The sequence below is a fragment of the Notolepis coatsorum genome, assembly GCF_963971535.1.
Source record: "Notolepis coatsorum genome assembly, chromosome: 4".
Classification (NCBI taxonomy): Eukaryota; Metazoa; Chordata; class Actinopteri; order Aulopiformes; family Paralepididae; genus Notolepis; species Notolepis coatsorum.
This window is the reverse complement of record NC_140168.1, coordinates 49,308,485-49,327,336: the sequence shown is the minus strand read 5'-3', so window position 1 is coordinate 49,327,336 and position 18,852 is coordinate 49,308,485. Positions and strand designations below refer to the sequence as shown.

Sequence of the window (18,852 nt, the reverse complement as noted above, 5' to 3'; positions counted from 1 at the left end):
GACATGATGTCATTTTGGGACTGGTACCGGACCCGTCGGGCTTAAGAGGTTAAACTACTCTTTGGAGAATGAATTCCCCTTCACTCTCTCCGTTTCTTCTGTTTTCCAGATGTTCGCGGTTGTACTGGAGCACGGTGGACCCCCGCAGGCGTTGCAAGTACACCTGCAAGGTCACAGAGGTGTGCTCCCCTCTACCTGGGGAGGAGGTGGACCCAAAGTGGGACAAAGAAAACAATCACACCATAGAACATAGTCCCAACTATAACTCAGGTGAGCAAACGCATATGGAATTTATTGGATTTTTTTTTTTTTTTCTTTCATCGTGTCATTGGCAAAAATGAATTGAACTTGCTTTTCTTTCCTTGCCAGAAATGGAACTGACTGAAAGTGCGAGCAGTTCACCAGTGGACACCACCCCTTCGCCTACCTCAAAGCAGGACCATCCGCTTGGAACCAGAACCCCTGGTCTCACACAGACCAGGAGACCAGCAGGTGGATCGTCGCGACCCCTTCCGTCTCCAGGTAAAGTCCAATTGCTTTTATCTGAATATCAGCCTGACCAATTAACTGATTTGTCATAAGTAATGAAATTTGGAGTGAAAAATACTATCTCAGTCTTTGTTGACTAATTGGTTGTTAGGATCTTGGTCAACTGAGGCCCCGTTTAGACGAGCGTTTTGTGAACAGAAACCGCAAAAGTCATCTTGCGGTTTCACTTTTAATTTTACGTTTAGACGAGCGTTTTGGGATGGAATTCTGCGTGCAGACGACGCTGTAACGACTCGAGACGACGGAGCCCCACTGTCACACGATTGGCGCATATGTCACATGACGTGCTGTGAAGACCCGCCCTACTCTGCCTCTGATTCGCAGACTGTGGATGGGGAATGTGATTGCACCAAAGCAGAGTCACTCACAGACAGTGGGTCCACTCACGCCGCGGGACAGATTCTTGTGTATTTAACCCTTTCACTGCCACACGACAGCCGGTTGTGTGATAGTAAAGGGTTAACCTTCTGTCGTGTGGCAGTGAAAGGGTTAAAAGTACTGCCAATGTAGCCTTCAGGTGATCTCCGTTGATATAAGTCAGACATACTTGCTTTGTTTACGTCTCGGCTACTGGCGCATACCTGCTACCTGTGACGTAAGCAGTACGCGCGACCAGAGCCGTGACAACCCTTTCGTCATCGTTTTATCAGATTTATACGTTTTAACAGTTTAGACGAGAGTGCAAAGCTTTTGCGTTTCTAGGAATTCCACCCTGGAAGGTAGTCTCACTTTTTTGCGGTTTCACCCCGTAAAAACGCTGTTTCCGTATAAACGAAAGGCACATCCGAAAAAATATTTTTGCGGATTCACCTGCTAGCGTTTCCGTCTAAACGGGGCCTAAGACTTTTGTTATTTGAGTTTTATGTTTTCTTGGAAAATGACAGCTGTCATCACTGATCACAAATCATTCTTTGCAGGGACAGCTCCTCCCAAATCCCACCCCATCCTGACCATGAGGGACCTGCAGGACAGCCGGCGGCCTCGGAGACTGTCGTCACGGAGCCGCTGCAACTCCTCCCCCACAGACAATGACCCCTCTGTATCAATGACACTCCGCTCGGGCGGAACCCTCCACCCACGGTCCATCCTGTTTAGCTCCCCTCCGGGATCATCTGACCTCATATCGTGCCTGTCTCCCCCGCAGTTAAGACGGAACTCAGCATCGCCCAGCTGGGGCTCTCCACCGACGTCGCCCTCTAGCACCCTCTCCCCAGGGCTTTCGCCACACCGTGGCACCAACAGCCACTCCCCCAAAGTCAGACAGCCCTTCAAAATCACCACACCGGTGTCTTCTGAGGTTCCCCAAGACTTCCTGGCTTCCTCCGAGGCGGAGGATGCAGCAGTGGCGACCACCAATGGAATCTCTCTGGCTCCCGACAGTCTGGAGGAGGAGGTAGCCCAGCTGATGGCCCAGGAGCTGCCCTATATCGTGTTTGACGCAGACACAGAAGTAGCGGTTGCCTCTGTGCTTAACGCCAAGCTCGAATTTGACGAGGCCCTGCTCAATGAGAACGTGGCTCTCGGAGGGGTGGTGGAGGGCGAGGTACAAGATGAGGAAATGCAAATGGAGAGCGAGGAGCATGATTCTCCGGATACTGATGCCAGTCGGTACTTGAAGTTCTCACGCACGGTGGTGAACCGTGAGGCCTCCAAGGACTCGGAACACGGAGGCCTCTCTCAGCCTCCCACAACACATTCCATCTCGCAGCTGGACGGGGCTGACGGCGGCTCAGAGAGTGACGGAAGCGAGGCGGTTGAAGGTGACACTCTGGAGGCAAGGGGTGAAACTGGAGAAGCAGTGCAGTCTAATCCAATTATGCCCACCAAAAAGCTGACCGTTGCTTTGAAGAGACTGGAATCCATCTTCACGGTGATAAAAGTGCCAACAGGCCAAGAAACGACTTCAGCGTGTGAGACTCAATCTAAGGCAGAGTCCTCTTTACCCGATGTCCTGCAGTTGTGCGACTCGACTCGGTCTAAGGCAGCATCTTCTTCACCCGATGTCCTGCAGTTGTGCGACTCAAACAACGGCCTGTCTGTCCAAGAGGAAGTGCTGATAGACTCTGAGACGTCCGCTTCTCAAAAAGACGTCCTTTTGGATCCGTCTACGGGACATTTTATTTCGGCCGACGACGGCTCGGTGGTGTACCTGGCTAACAATAACGACCTTGACAAGGATGACACCAGTTCATCAGGAAATTCATATTTTGATGATTTGGGTGACCCTGACTACTCACCGCAGCCCTCACCCAAAAAAGTACCCATACCTCAGGTTAAAACCATCATTATAAAACCCATTCAAAAACGTGCGCCCACAACAAATGTGATGCACATTGCTCCCAAGGTTCTTCCTCCACCTTTGCCCCATCGACCTGCGCAGACCGTCAACATTGCATCCGTTTCCATGTCTCCATCCACCATTGGCACAATACCACTCACGGTCACTTCCCCTATTGTAATCAACGGCTTGAGTGCTTTTCCTCTACAGCCTGGAGCAGTGAAGGCGAGCCCGATCGCCATCCGCCTCGACGGCAAGCCGAGGACCCAGCTAGTGATCCGTACTCAGGCTGGCGCTTCCAACACCGCTACCTCCACGGCCCTCTCCCCACAGGTCTTGCTGGTCAACCGTCAGGGTCAGATTCTGGTCAAAGACCCCAGGTCCAACACCTTCCAGGCACTCAATCCAAACTCTCCTTCCTACAACAAAATAAGCCAAATTGCCAAGATGCTACACAACAGCAATGCCATGCAGCGCCCTGGCGTCCCCCGTCTGCTAATATCCCCCAGCATCAGCACCAACACCATCTCCACCATGCAGCGTCCTGTTGTCCCCCCTCTGCTCATGTCGCCCTGCCCCAGCATCAGCACCAACACCATCTCCACCATGCAGCGCCCTGTTGTCTCCCCTCTGCTCATGTCGCCCTGCCCCAGCATCAGCACCAACACCATCTCCACCAGCAAACACACCGTGTCCTCTTCGGGGAAGGTCATCATCAGAGCGATGCCCGTGAACAGCATAGCAATGTCATCTGGCAGCCAAGGAGGCACGGCCCAAGCTATTATTGACAGAGCCATGGCCAGTCACAGAGAGATGGCGAGGACACAGCCGATCATCCTTGGATATGCTCAACGGACACAGCCCAGAATCCTTAGTCCATCCCTGTTCCAGGTCCCACACTTCCTAGAGAAGCACCAGTCGGCCAATGCAGTGACGCCTAGCAGCCACCTCAACGAGCCCAGTGCTGACGCATCCACCTCATCGCACTCCCAGGTGCGCGTTAAGAGAGTGTCATCTGTCTCTGAGCATCCAGGCAGGAAGAGATGCAGGACAGACTTCTTGAGTGACCCAACGCATTCAAATGAACTGGATGAGCTGGATGAGAGCAGGTATGGAAAGGTGTCTTTATTTATTCATCTTTTTTGTCTTTTAATAATTTTGCTTCCATCACCTAATTTAGTTGTTATGCCAATTCCCCTCCTGTTGTTGTGCTGCCCTACTGGCAGTCTGGGAAGGGTGTAGACTACCACTTGCCTCCTCCTACATGTGGAGTCACCAGCCGCTTCTTTTAACCTGACAGCTAGAAGTTTCTCTTGAAGTGCATAACACATGCAGAGATTCATGCTCTCCCCCAGATGCCCTTCCTATTGAACATGCACCCCAACCAGTCGCTATTGCAACTACTAAATGTTGGAAAATTCTAATACTGAACCATTTTTACCAACAAAGTATCGAAAAAGTACCTACGTTTCGGTATACCGTGCAACACTACAACAGTCAACATGTTCAAAAATGACATGGCGTTGTTCATTGTCCTGAAAGAAGGCACTACAGTGCATATGATATGACACCTCTGATATTATTTAACTGTTGCTTTCATTTCACCAGTGACCTACATAGCTCTTGGCTTTCTTTCCACAGAGCCAGTGGTGTTAGGATAAAAGCTCCAACAATGAAGGAGGTCCTTGACCTGGACCAGATGAAGGCTCCTGAAAATCTTGAAATGCCAAAAACAAACACTCCACAATCTGGAGAACCCGGGGTGATGAGGTTAGATGGACTTCCCCATACTGTGTCTAGCATTACATATTGATATTATCATAATTCAGAATACTGATGATGACAATGTCCCATCCCTTTAAAAGCAGTATATTTTCTGAAAATTTGCCTAAAAATACATACCTACATAAATGGAAGATTGCTCCACTTCTACAAGGTCAATTTGCATGTTCTTGGTATCTAGGGACATCTATGGATCTCAGGCAATGTAGTCCCAGTGTCTGAAATAGTGTGTCTGTTACTAGGCTTGAGTAAATTGTAATGAACCAAAGGAGAATATAAAAAACGGTTCTTCTTTTTTTTCATCTTTGATGGTGAATAACACCATGGCATGCTAACATTGACCAGACCTGTAAAATTGCCACTGAGCTCATTCAGCACCTTCTTGAGATAACGTGTACAATAAATCTAAAAAAAATGTATAAAGGGCAGATGATTTACAGGGGGATTTGTAGATACAGTACTGAATTTTACCATCCGGACACATGCAATTTGAAATATGAATATATAATATAGAATATCAGGCCTCTAAATTACCTTATTATGGCCAAGTCACACATCTATGGATCGGGCCAATTCTCCCCTTTCCAATGGCAGAGTTCAATCTGGATTTAGTACCACCAGGCGCCCCCGACAGGGCAGCAAAAAGCATGAATGAAATCTACTGTAAGTACAGTATAGCGCTGCCATTTTTCATCAGATTGCAACGCGTTTTTTTGCTAGATGTTCACAGAAAGGTAAAGAAACTATGTTCTATTTTATGGCAATAACATTCAGGTTTGTTCGACCCATGAGATATGATCCCGAAAATAAAGAGGAAAAAAATGCTACACGCTGGAAGTCAGATGATTGACGCTGGCTGGCGCAATTTCCTCGCGTCAATATCAGCCAGTGGAGTGCACAGAGAGTTCTATAAACTCATAATTTTACTAATAACACTTAAAATCATTGGGAAACAAATGTACTGCTGAAAATATACACTTTGACTGCTGTTTTGACAGGGTTCCGGTCTTTACTCTTGGCTACATTCGAGAGAGAAAAACGCACCATTAATTCATATGTTCTGTATTCATCTATTTATGGCGTGATATCAATCTCGTACCAGACCGCTCGGGCTTAAGGGGTTAAATTGGTCATCTGCAAGATTAAACATTTCTTTGTTTTAGCTACATCTATCGGCGATGAGCGATCATTGCTGTTGCGTCTTTTGCGCTGTATTGACTTGCTTTCCATCTTGAAAATTCATGCTAACTACTGAGTCAGTCTTCTATTCATTCAAAATAAACTGCTGTTGTTGCTGGTAAAGTGAAAACCTATCACTTCCTGTGTACTGGAGGATTTCCCCAGGAATGTCCTACTACCAGACACAGAAGTGTTTAGAACAGCAAATGTAAAAACATTGATGAACTGGGTATGGGTGGAATCACTATTGTGTTATATCAACTGGCGAAAGAGTGGCAAAACAATTTTATTCATGTGAAAATATCTTAAGATATAATAACATTATATACTTTAAAGCAGGGGTCGGCAATTAGTTTTGGCCGCGGGCCAGATTTTCCCCAAGCCGTTGCTTGGCGGGCCAGGATCAAAAACAATGGCTAATTTAATATACTGATATTGAAAAAAGACAAACGTTTTTCTCTGGTCTGCATCCCCTTAACAATTGTGTGTATTGCGCCGTACTGTATTGTACCCATAACCCATTCTGCAATCTGTTAAATAAAGTTTTCATTCATTCATTCATTCATCATGAACAGCAGATCAGCTGTTGCAGATCACAGCGGCGTGTGATGAACACAGATCAAAATGCATGAAAACACGACTCACCATACCTTGTTTGTTGTTAAGTCCTCCAAAATCCCTGCTAATGTTTGAAACATGTCATATCCACTCGCCGCTAGGGATGGGTACCTTTCACATTTGAACCGATACCGGTACCGGTACCGGTACCTGTGAATCGATACCGGTACCCAACGGTACCTTTTTTCGGTACTTTAAAAAAAAAAAAAAAAAAAAAAAAAAAATTATTTACTTTTTTTTTTTACTTTTTTCTTTTCATGTCAACGTTCACACGCACAATATATGCTTACCTAGGATTTGACTTGATTCAACAACAAAGCAGTCGGAGCAATGACAAGCCGAAAACTGTCGAAATTTAATTTACCTACCTCAGTCGTAAAAAAAAATCCAAACTTCAAATAACTACAATTTCGACAGTTTTCGGCTTGTCATTGCTCTGACTGCTTTGTTGTTGAATCAAGTCAAATCCTAGGTAAGCATATATTGTGCGTGTGAACGTTGACATGAAAAGAAAAAAGTAAAAAAAAAAATAAAAATAAAAAGAAAATTAATAAAAATTATTTTTTTTATTTTTTTTTTATTTTTTTTTCGGTTTCTCACTTGATTCGATACTCGGTAGTACCGACGTGTTTCGGTTCGGTACCTCAAAAGTACCGAATTCGGTACCCATCCCTACTCGCCGCCCTCCAATTCCAGATTGGCGTTGAATGCTTTATCTGAACTTTATCTGCCAACTTGAACACAGTTGTCATCATTGCCTCGTTGTTGTTGTTGTTGTTGTCGCCACATATTATGCAGAGAGGACGTCGGCTCGGCACGCAAGAATCACCGACCTGTTGCGATAAACCCGTATTTTAAGTATTGCTCCTGTTTATTAAAAGAAGCGTTATATTTCCCCGTTTTCTTTTTAACTCGCTCGCATCTCGAACGCGGAAGTGAACGTGCGTTCGGGAAATATACACAGGCCCGGTGGGACTATTCCATTGGTTCTCCCAGTCCACGTGACCATTTCTAGCATTTCAATTGGCTATAGTGACAGACATGATGACTACCGGTAGATAGATACAGCTTCACAATAAAAGACACCCTGGCGTCCCGAGTGAATATTTCCCGCGCGTCACATAAATATCATATTCTCAAAATAATCTGACGGGCCAGAAATTATTGCTGGCGGGCCAATGTCGGCCCGCGGGCCGCCTATTGCCGATCCCTGCTTTAAAGTATGAGGATTTTGTGTCTCTGCTTCAAAATAATCAGTTTTTGCCTATATGTAATGTTTGTATGTCCTTTCGGTCTACACCAGCACTCATAGTAATGACACCATTCAGGAGAAAACCCACGTGTGGGTCAGTGCCCGCCATGGAGACCTCTCTGAATGGAGCCCTTATTCAGGTAGGTGACCAGACGGGTTCCCAATAATAATGTTGGACCATTTTGTTGTCCCATCAAAACAGAAAATATCACTGTTGTACATAAAGGACTGGCTTTGAGAAGCCATAAACCAGCTCACAGTTATGAGTCTGACATTGACTACACTTGAAGCCCTAGTCTCCTCAGTCATCTCCACATTTACATTTATTGACCAGTTTATTTTTGTATCGTATCTTTTCTTTATCCTTTGTATCATTTGGCAGTTTCTTTAGTGTTATTTAAGACTGCACACAACATACAGGTGCAGCTCAATAAATTAGAATGTCGTGGGAAAGTTATTTTATTTCAGTAATTCAATTCAAAAAGTGAAACTCATAGATTATAGATTCATTACACACAAAGTGAAATATTTCAAGCCTTTATTTGTTTAAATTTAGATGATTATGGCTTACAGCTTGTGAAAGCCCAAAATTCAGTATCTCAGAAAGTTTGAAAAAAAGAATGTATATAGAAATGTCGGCCTTCTGAAAAGTATGTTCATGTATGTTCACTCAGTTCTTGGTTGGGGCTCCTTTTGCACAAATTACTGCATCAATACAGTGAAATATATTGACTTTTCCACGATATTCTAATTTATTGAGCTGCACTTGTATATTGGTGTTCAGCTTTTAATTCTCTTTTTTGGTATTTAAAATGAAAGTGGGCTTACTGGATATGTGGGTTTAAAAAGGGCATGTCCCCAGTTAGTTGGAAATCAAATCAATTCAGTGACATTCTCAACCAATTTGAATTGGTGAGGCTTCAGCACTGAAGAAGAAGAAATCCACCTACTTTTCTGAACATGGGGATGTAAGAAGCTGCGATTTATAAATGTATTTCATTCCTCTCAGGTTTTAGCTCAGATGAGGAGACACCACCACCACCACCTAAATGTGATAAGAGGACGTACATGAACCAGCCCCACCTGCGCTTTGAAATCACCAGCGACGACGGCTTCAGCGTGAAGGCAGACAGCATAGAGGGTAAGAACTCTTTCTTCACTGCCGAGCCACAATAAAAAGCCTGTGCATAGCCTGCATTCAATTAACAGACTTGGTTTCTGCTTTATTCACAAAAGTTAGTGAAGGCTGCATAATAAAACCACGCTCTCGAACCTTCCAAAGAGCACCTGTCGACCATTCCTTCCCTTTACTAACACTTCTGCAACCCTCCTCGTCCTTCCCTTTCTCCTTTCCTCCCTCAGTTGCATGGCGCGCAGTGGTCGATGGTGTCCTGGAGGCACGCGCCGGCTTCCACCTGAAGCATCTTCCGCTGGGCGGGATAAGTGGGCAGCGGGTGCTGGGCGTGGTCCATGACGCCGTCATCTTCCTACTGGAGCAGCTTCAGGGCGCCGCCAGCTGCAAACATCACCGCTTCCGCTTCCACTGCTGTGACGTCACTGAGGAGGAGCTGCCGCTCAACCCCAGCGGCTGCGCCCGCGCCGAAGTCCACACACGGTAAAGATAACCGCCTCATCCATCAGGAAAATGGTTAGATTATATTATCGGGTATTGGCCTATCTCAAACCCTGCCCTCTTTTCTTGAACCTGCAATTAAAATGGTTGAATGCAAGGGAAAGCTAGGTCAATTAGGGGTGTGAAACGATCAGTGCTTCATCAAGCTGCAGTCATTAAAAACTAAATTGATGTGACTTAATTTAGAGCCGTAATGCTGTGAACTAATAACTTGGTTTAAGATGTTAATTGCATATATTATATATCATATTATTATATTATATTATCGCTAACTGATGCAGTCCCATCACATTTGTTTTCCCATTTACACTGTAAATTCATAAACTACAATCAGAGAGCCGGGTGATCAGAGAGTTAGATTTTTAATTGTTCTTGGATTAAATTGTTCCACCTATGTGTGATGTGTGATATGTCTTATCAAATCTATTTGTATTTATATGTAAAGGATTTAGAATTTTTAGATTACTGTATTGTCCAGAATATAAGGCAGTGTTTGTTTGTTTTTTTGCTACAAATTACACCCTGATACATTAGTGTTCTTCAGCCTCTAATCAGCTCGTTACCTGCTCCTCCGTGACTTTCCTCTGCGTTTTGTTTATGTTTGTCATCGATACTTGGTTATCTCACATTGGCTGTCACACACTGTATCAACCCCGTCCATGCAATCCGTCTCATAAGAATTTGACACTGGCAACGTGATCTACTTCCTTCGATTGTGATGTTTATTTTCATAAACATAGCCTTGTACAAGATGTAAACAATTCTTATTATTTTTTATTGTTATCTTTTCCCCTTATTTTTCCGTTTTTCTCCCATCCCAATGTTAGTCGTTATGCCAATGCCCAATCCCCCTTCCTGGTTGTTGCGCACTCTACCCCCTACCGTCGGTCTGGGAGGGTGGAGACTATCACATGCTTCCTCCGACACATGTGTAGCTAGCCCGCTTCATTACTTAAGGCAACCATCTTGCGCCTAGCACACCCCTGCGGCGACGCGGTAGCGGCGCGCAGGTTGCCGCACGCAATCCCCCCTGTTTTAACATCGACGGTTAGCTCAACTCGTTCGCCAGCTTGCTGTGGAGCCTGCGGTCCAGTTGGTGACAAGTTCGAATCACTTTAATTATATATATATATTTTTTACGTTTAATAAATGTATCGCCTCTCTATATAAACGTCTTTTTTTCGCCGGTTAAGTTTAGGCATTCTTTCGGAGTTGGTTAAGGTTAGGGTTAAGTTTAGGCATTCTTTCGGAGTTGGTTAAGGTTAGAGTTTGTCTTAGAGCATGGCAATATTTCTTTCGCCGGTTAAGCCGACCCGACCTTGGAGCCCAGTCCATGGCTCATCTGCTGCTATTAGCCTGTGGCTTCCCAGTCTAACTTGAAAGCACACACAACTGATACTGTTCTCCTCATCTGAGATCTAAAAGCACACACAACTGATACTGTTCTCCTCATCTGAGATCTAATAGCAGATGCTGTCAGATGCTCCGGAGCTGTAGAGAGCATCTTGACTGGAAACATCACTGCCTGGTATGGAAACAGCAAGGCACAGGACAAGAAGGCCCTACAGAGAGTGGTGCGCTCAGCTGAGCGTACTACGGGTATTGCACTACCACCCCTGCAGGTCTTATATAACAAAAGGTGCAAATCCAGAGCCTGCAGAATAATGAAAGACCCTCACCACCCCAACAACAGCCTGTTCAAGCTGCTGCGGTCAGGCAAACGCCTGCGTACACCAGCAACTAGGACAGAGAGACTTTGGCTCAGCTTCTTCCCCCAGGCCATCAGAGTCCTGAACACTGAACTCTCCACACACAAGCACACATGAGCACACACACAACACACACACTGTATACGCTCACACACTAACGGTCACTTTAGCATGAACACAACACACACACACATGCTGCACACGCTCACACTCAACGGTCACTTTACACAATGAAAAGGTCACAAAAAGAACGGGAGTGGTTCTTGTATAGTAAATAGATGGATATAGCAAGTTAGCATAAGGACACATAGTATAACTGTAGATTGTATAGTATAGCATTGTATAGTAGTGTACATAAGACCCAGTGCCTCATCCGTAGCTAACATTGTATTGCACTATCGCAGGACCTTAGCATGTCTTACCATGCTTTTTGTATGTACATTATACCTGTTATGTCTTATTCTTATACTTGTATTATTGCACAAATGTCTTATTCTCATTCCTATGTTTAACCCCTTTCCCAGTAAGCTAGTATGACATATGTCAATGAACTCTGTGTACTTCTTCATATGATATCAGTGGCTTCACACTAGATTAGAAACGGAGCCCAGTAGGGCCTTCAATAAGACAGTGATGTTAATGTTGAATCCACTGGCTAATTAGTAGGTTTCAGACCAAGTTAGCAAATGTCAGGACTGAGAGGAGTTATAATTCACATTTTAAGATCATGGTGATCAATGAGGCAGTTTCATTTAAATATAACCTATTTTTCAATTAGAAATAGGCCTATCGGTTTAATAAAAAAGAGTTTCAGATAAATAAATGTTTGCATTTATATCTCCTGTAAACAACAGTTTCATTTAAAATGTGTAAATATATACACTGCTCAAAGAAATAAAGGTAATCAATTAGGGATGTCCCAATCCGATCACGTGATCGGGATCGGGGCCGATCACGTGATTTTCCGAAGATTGAGAGTGTGGCTGGTCTGCCGTTCTGCAGCTGGATACTATTGGTTTGTTTTGGCAAAATTCTTCTGCTCTGTGTGACATTAAATAAATGAATGATGATATGCAATTTAAAACCAAAACGAAGTCCTCAGTATGAGTTTAAGACGTGAACATGGTCATGTTTGTTGAATACATTTTTTTTTTTTTTTTTTTATCTGGAAAGATCGGTATCGGTAGATACTCAAAATCACATGATCGGGGCGGTTAGGTGGCGTAGCGGCGATTGTGTTTGTCACCAACCCCGGAGCTGTGAGCTGGATTCGCCTGACACAGCTCCGGGGTTGTCACCAGCTTGGCTGGCCGTTCACACTAATACAATTGGCTGTATTAGAGGGTGGGAGAAGCTGGCGGGGTGGGTCCGGGTCGTTGTAAACAGCGACTCCTACAGTTCGGTCGGGGCGCCTGCTAAGCGCGGATAGGACCTGAGTGGGATAGTGTGATCCTTCCACACGCTACGCCCTCTCAGGGAGGATCCGCGCTGCCAGGTGAAAAGAAGCGGTTGATTGGCTGGACGTGTGTCGGAGGAAGCACATGATGGCCTCCACTCTCCCAGATGATCTGACTGTGGGGGGTAAGTGCGCAGCGACCAGGAAGGGGATTGGGAATTGGCATACGACTAACATTGGGATGGGAGAAAATCGGAGGAAAAATGGAGGGGGGAAAAGATATATAAAAAAAAAAAAATCACATGATCGGGATCGGATCGGGAGCAAAAACGTGATCGGGACATCCCTAGTAATCATTACAATGTAACTCCAAGTCAATCACACTTCTGGGATATCAACCTGTCCAGTTAGGAAGCAACACTGATTGTGAATACATTTTACCTGCTGTTGTGCAAATGGAACAGACAACAGGTGGAAATTAGAGGCAATTTGCAAGACAACCCCTATAAAGGAATGGTTCTGCAGGTGGTGGCCACAGACCATTTTCCTGTCCTCATCCTTTCTGGGTGATTTTTGGTTACTTTTGCATTTAGCCAGTGCCCTCACCACTTGAGGTAGCATGAGGCGGTGTCTGCAAGCCACAGAAGTTGCTCAGGTAGTGCAGCTCATCCAGGATGGCACATCAATGCGCGCTGTGGCAAGAAGGTTTGCAGTGTCTCCCAGCACAGTGTCAAGAGCATGGAGGAGATACCAGGAGACAGGCCAGTACACCAGGCGACGTGGAGGGGGCCGTAGGAGGACAACAACCCAGCAGCAGGACCGCTATCTGGTCCTTTGTGCAAGGAGGAACAGGAGGAGCACTGCCAGAGCCCTACAAAACAACCTCCAGCAGGCCACTAATGTGCATGTTTCTGCTCAAACTGTGAGAAGTAGACTCCATGAGGTTGGTATGAGGGCCCGACTTCCACAAGTGGGGCCTGTGCTCACAGCCCAACAGCCAGATTGGCATTTGCCAGAGAACACCAGGATTGGCAGATTCGCCATTGGCACCCTGTGCTCTTCACGGATGAGAGCAGGTTCACACTGAGCACATGTGACAGACGTGACAGAGTCTGGAGACGCCATGGAGAACGTAATGCTGCCTGCAACATCCTCCAGCATGACCGGTTTGGCGGTGGGTCAGTGATGGTCTGGGGAGGCATATCCCTGGAGGGCCGCACAGACCTCTATGTGCTAGCCATATTTGTATTTATTGGTTTAAAATACAGAGACAGTGCATACTGTATTAACACTTTGAGCGCCACTCACGGCTAATCTCGGGTTTACGATAGTTACGTTGAAAGCCACGTGGCGGCCTAATCTCGGAATTATTATAATGTTTTTTTTTTTAGCGATCTGAAATCATATTGCATCACCAGAGCCTACCGAGATGTTCCGATAATCCCAGTGAGTGATGGCTATACGATAGTGTCCTGCGTTGTGTACTTTTTTAATGATCCCTCTGGTGTGCTCACGGAAACATCTGATAATCCCCAGGCAGAATGAACACCTCACACGATTCAGTTGACAGTCATCAAGGAGAACATTTATTCAACCAGACAGGGTAGTTTCACAGGAATAATGTGGTCTTCCTTGACATACGCAGCAGCTTGTGATAAGGTCCGGTCATTTAAAGTTAATTTGATAAAGTCTGTTAATAAAAGTCCAATTGATCAGCTCCTCATAATTCACTCTCTCTCTCTCATTCCGTTATTCCTCAACTGAAGATGAAACACCCCCCCACCTCCTCCTGCTCTCCATCCTTATCTCAGGAATGCTGTTATGACTGCTAGGCACCGGGTCGCCTAGCGACCTGCTCCAGTCTTGCCCTACTTACACTTTCTGGAGAGAGGGGTCACACCTCTTCTCTGCCATGCAGAGAGTGACTGTTTTGCTCCCATCAACATTAATTCGTATTATAATCACAGACGAATCACCACAATTATTCAGTCCCTCCTTTTGATTCGACAGAACATATGTTCACTTGATTATACAGGATTAATTATTCCCCTAAATTATACCAGGGTTAATCAATAGATCCCCCCCCCCCCCCCCCTTGGATACCTTTCACTATCCTTACAGAGGTATCATTTCCATGGGCACCGAGGCCCCCTGTAAACGCCGTAACTGAGGCCCTCTTCCCCCCAACAAGACGCGCTGGATCAGGCAACGAACCAGACTGACAACCACCAGCACCACTGTCAGCACCAATACCATGGGCGCGGCCAACTGCATTAACATGGCTGACCATGAGCTCCCCGACAGCCACGCGAAAAAAGAGGACCCCCCCAGAGCCAGAGGCCGGGGAAAATTGGGTCGCCATCTTCCGTATCAACTCTATCTGCTCTCTGAGGGGTTTGGAATTGTCTGGTATATAGAAACAACAGGTCGTGTTCAGGACCCGGCACAAACCTCCTGCCTTAGCATAGATCATGTCCAAACCCATCCGATTCTGCAAGGTCACCTGACGCATTTGCACCATTTCCTCATTGACCAGACCCAGAGCTGCCTGTGTTCGATTGGCTAAAGCCCCATAGGCTCCCGCCAACTTCCCCACATCCCATGTCAACAGCTCCACCCCCACCCCTGGTAACAAGAACATTAAGAGATCTTCCCCCACCCCGTGCTGTGTTACCAACCCCTCTATCGATCCTGACACCTCCTCCCTCCTATACTGATGACTGGAGTGCTGACTCGACTCGCTGGGGAGACCAACACCATGGATTCGCTCAACTGACTCCCAGGTCCGGTGCACGACCACTCCTGGGAGAACAAATGCCAGATAACAGGTGCCACTCCAGTCCTCCGGGAGGGACGTATATGCCGTCATTCCACAAACCCAGAACGCATTCTCCAAGGCGTGCAGGCCTCGGATACCTTTCGGTATACAGCGCGTGGTCTTCACACTACACAAACTCGTACCCACCTCCCTGGTCCCCCCCTGCCTGGACAGACAATAAAACCCCCGTGTGTTCTGCGCTAACGACACCGGCACCTGCTCTCCCGCCCATACCACCCCTGGATCATACTTGGTGTCTACCCCCAACCCCAGGCCCTCGGCTGGCCGAAGCATGGTGGAGACCACTGCCCGTTCCAACCCGGCCCCCGCTTTCTGAGAGAGTCGTACAACCTGATCTTGCATGGTAGAGGAGTTGAACGGGACCGCCATCTGTGGCACCCCTGTATGTATGGTTCCCCCAGTGCCACCAACACCATTGTTGTGAAGGATCAGATTAAACCGAATATATATATTTATTTATGGATATATATTGAATAGTATTTGTATATCGTTTGATATCCCTTGTATATTCCTTGTACATATACACGGAATATCCCTTTAGTCTACTATAGCCCATAATAGTTCATTCTCTTATTGGACAAGGACCTGGCGCCAGGAGACAAGCCCCTTGGAGCCAAGTTCAATGGTACCGACGAGACATGTCTCTACTAGCCCCGGCTCTGCGCAGGAATACGGCTACCGAAAAGAGAGTGGCACTATTTGTTCACCGTGCATATAAATATGGCGCAAGTAAATGTAGAAGTCCTCTTATCCCTTAGTCCTTTACCCTTCTACCCAACTAAGTAACAGAACGTGAAGCCTCACCCCACGATACCGCGTGCGGTGTAGTATGGCCTGTTTGGCCTTAGAATAGCATTGAGACCTCGTGCGAAGTAATAGCTGAATTGTCAGAGTTTGGCACCGTATTTCTATTAAGTAATAATAGTCTATTATGTATGGTGCATCGTGCGGTTAGAGTTCTAAAGTGAGCAGCATCCCCGTCGCTTCCTCGTGTTATCTAGAGTCTTAGCCAGGTTGGGCAGACCACACGTGGTGCTTTCATCCGAGGAGTTCTAGGCGAGGACCGAGTGGACCTGTACATTGGATTACCTACCCGACGACTGCTGAGCCCTATGCGGCATGGAATATATATTTGCTTTGGTACTTTGATTTGTGGAGCGGATAATCGCCAACACCGGTGAGTGTTGGATTTACCCCGAAAGGAGTCAAGGTGAGACGGCGCTCAGACCAGACTGAGGTCGCCTCGCTTCTTCTTCATTGTGGACCTACAGCTACAGCTACAGCTACAGCCTACAAGAGAGCCAAGGTGTATTCATCTGTGGATCAAGATTCTACTGCACTGTCTTCTGTACTTGAAGTCTCCCTAGACATCGTTGACCAGACGGGATACTGCCGACGGCTCTCCTACCCCCCCTACCGGCTTACAACCGGGAGGACCCCTACAGTATATCCAGCTATAATCATTAAGTGTGCCATCGTTATAATTCCCTAAGAGCCAGGTTGTATACTTGCTTCCTGCGTAACCAGAGATTGGACATTCAGTGTTGATTTGCCTACGAGTACTCATTTGCCTTACAAGTGCATTCAAATCATAAATGTAATAGTAACTATTATATGTACCTTTTGCTATATATTAAATATTTGATTATTACCTTTGTGTGGACCCGATTTCATTGTGGGAAAGTGTTCATCATATTTAGATATCGTGTACTGTATGGCCAGTAGTTAAAGTACATAAAGCGGTAGTGGTTTAATGATACCATACTTATCAATACAGTCAGGGAATTGTACCCCTCAGTTACAACCATCATTAGACTCTAAATGGAAAACCCTGTCCCGTACCCCCGTTTTGTGGAAAGACCGGATAGCTCTATGTACCTCCTCACTCTAGAGCCTAACTGCTTCACTCTCACGGTATGGACCTTGATTGTCACAGGTATGGACCTTGATTGTCACTAAAGGGTTTATCAATCAACACACGACACTCCACATGGTCGTCGACTCCGGTTATCTTCCTGTTCGATCTCTGGTACTTGTCTCCGGATGATCCCTGGATTGTCTCTGGATCGTGCCCTCCTGTGCCCCCCCCCCCCGGTCGCCGCCGTCTTCCACTTGGCCCAACCCGTCCACAGTCCGTAGGTCTCCGGACTCGTCTCCTCCAATGGTCTCGGCCCAGCCCGTCCACGGTCCGTAGGTCTGCCTGGACTCGTCTTCTTCAATGGTCCTGTGGACACAGAATGGAGGAACAGGGAGTCTCTTTCCGATGGGGAAAACCCGTAAGATCCTGATCAAACTGGCCAGTATCACGTCTTCGTCTGTTTGGCCCTCCATCCAATTCCTCTGCGTTGTGTCATTTTAATGGTCCTGACGTCTCTCCGACACTGGCTGATAAGATCCTTATCTCCCCCGTTAGTGCAATCCATAAACCATACTAATTCTCCACCTCCGTAAGAATTCGACACTTCGACACCGTGAAATACCTTATGAGGAGAAGCGTTGTTTTATTGCTATAAACAGAACCTCATAATCAGATGTTATCAGATGTTATCAAATTGTATCGTCCTTGAAGAGTCTATTCTAATGATCTTTCGGTGTGTTCGTCTATCGTCCTTTTGTTATTCAGTCCAATAGTGTTCAGGCCTGGTCTTTAGCCTAACCCTCCTCGCGTTAGCCGAAGCTAAAGATGATGTGGCATTCTTCCCCCCCCCCCCTCCGTGACAAGAGGAGAGAGAGTCTCTTCTGGTTTCTTCCCTCTTAGTCTCAGTCAGATTTTAGTCTGCCTTACACCCGGAAACACCGTTCGACTTATAGATCCTCGCCGTAGCAACGATAGCCCACCCCTTTCTGGTTGTCATGTGCCGCGTTGTCATGACAACTGCGTTAATAACCTTTCACACCATTAAACGTTTCATTAAGATGAACCTCTCTCCCTCCTGCTCTGGGAGACACTCTTATCTCAGATGTTCCTACAAGGAATGTCAACAAACATTCTCTCGCTGGCAGTGTGCCTCACAACAATCACCCTGCTCTACTGAACCACCGTCTCCTGCTTCCACCGTCCGCATGCACTTCGACCTCTCTGACCCGGCACCGTTTTAGCTGTGGTCACTCCCCCCAATCTATACATCACATACATTGAAAAAGCACCCCAAATCCTTCACTACCGTTGGAAATCCAGGGGCCGCCGGTGATCAGATGTGAAAAAAGCGCCCCCTATCGTCTCCCACCCTTTTGGACTGGACTCAATGATAATGGATGGGGGGGAAAAAATATTCCAGTCCACATTTTCCAGTCCACTGATGCAGCCGGAGTTACCAGAGTTCATTCTGGATCCTCTGAGCTGCGGCGAGCATGGGTTATACTGTACACACGTTGGATCAATATACTTATTGATTTTTTTCGAATGGTGATCAGGAATTGGAATATACCATTTGGATACCATCTGATGTCAGGTAAGGAATCTATGTTATCAGTGTTAGGATAATCAGACTCGTTTTCAAGGAGATATATGTGCTCTAGCTGTTTCACTGTAAAATCCATGAGGAAATGAAAGCAGCTATTATCAGCGAGCGGCTCGAACGTGCGTGCGTGCACGTATACTATTGATCATCTAGCGT

At 46.2% G+C, this 18,852-nt stretch overlaps 1 protein-coding gene across 2 annotated transcripts in view; it reads left to right on the top strand.

Moving 5' to 3' along the window:
- LOC311227688 (histone-lysine N-methyltransferase 2B-like) overlaps positions 1-18,852 on the top strand; it is a 164,691-nt gene that overhangs the window by 135,235 nt on the left and 10,604 nt on the right. For both annotated transcript variants that reach the window (XM_084313440.1, XM_084313439.1), the window contains exons 28-34: positions 110-270; positions 370-522; positions 1,467-3,936; positions 4,469-4,597; positions 7,710-7,798; positions 8,668-8,799; positions 9,021-9,273. In XM_084313440.1, the coding sequence (XP_084169566.1) occupies positions 110-270; positions 370-522; positions 1,467-3,936; positions 4,469-4,597; positions 7,710-7,798; positions 8,668-8,799; positions 9,021-9,273 (3,387 nt within the window). The remainder of the gene's footprint in view (positions 1-109; positions 271-369; positions 523-1,466; positions 3,937-4,468; positions 4,598-7,709; positions 7,799-8,667; positions 8,800-9,020; positions 9,274-18,852) is intronic.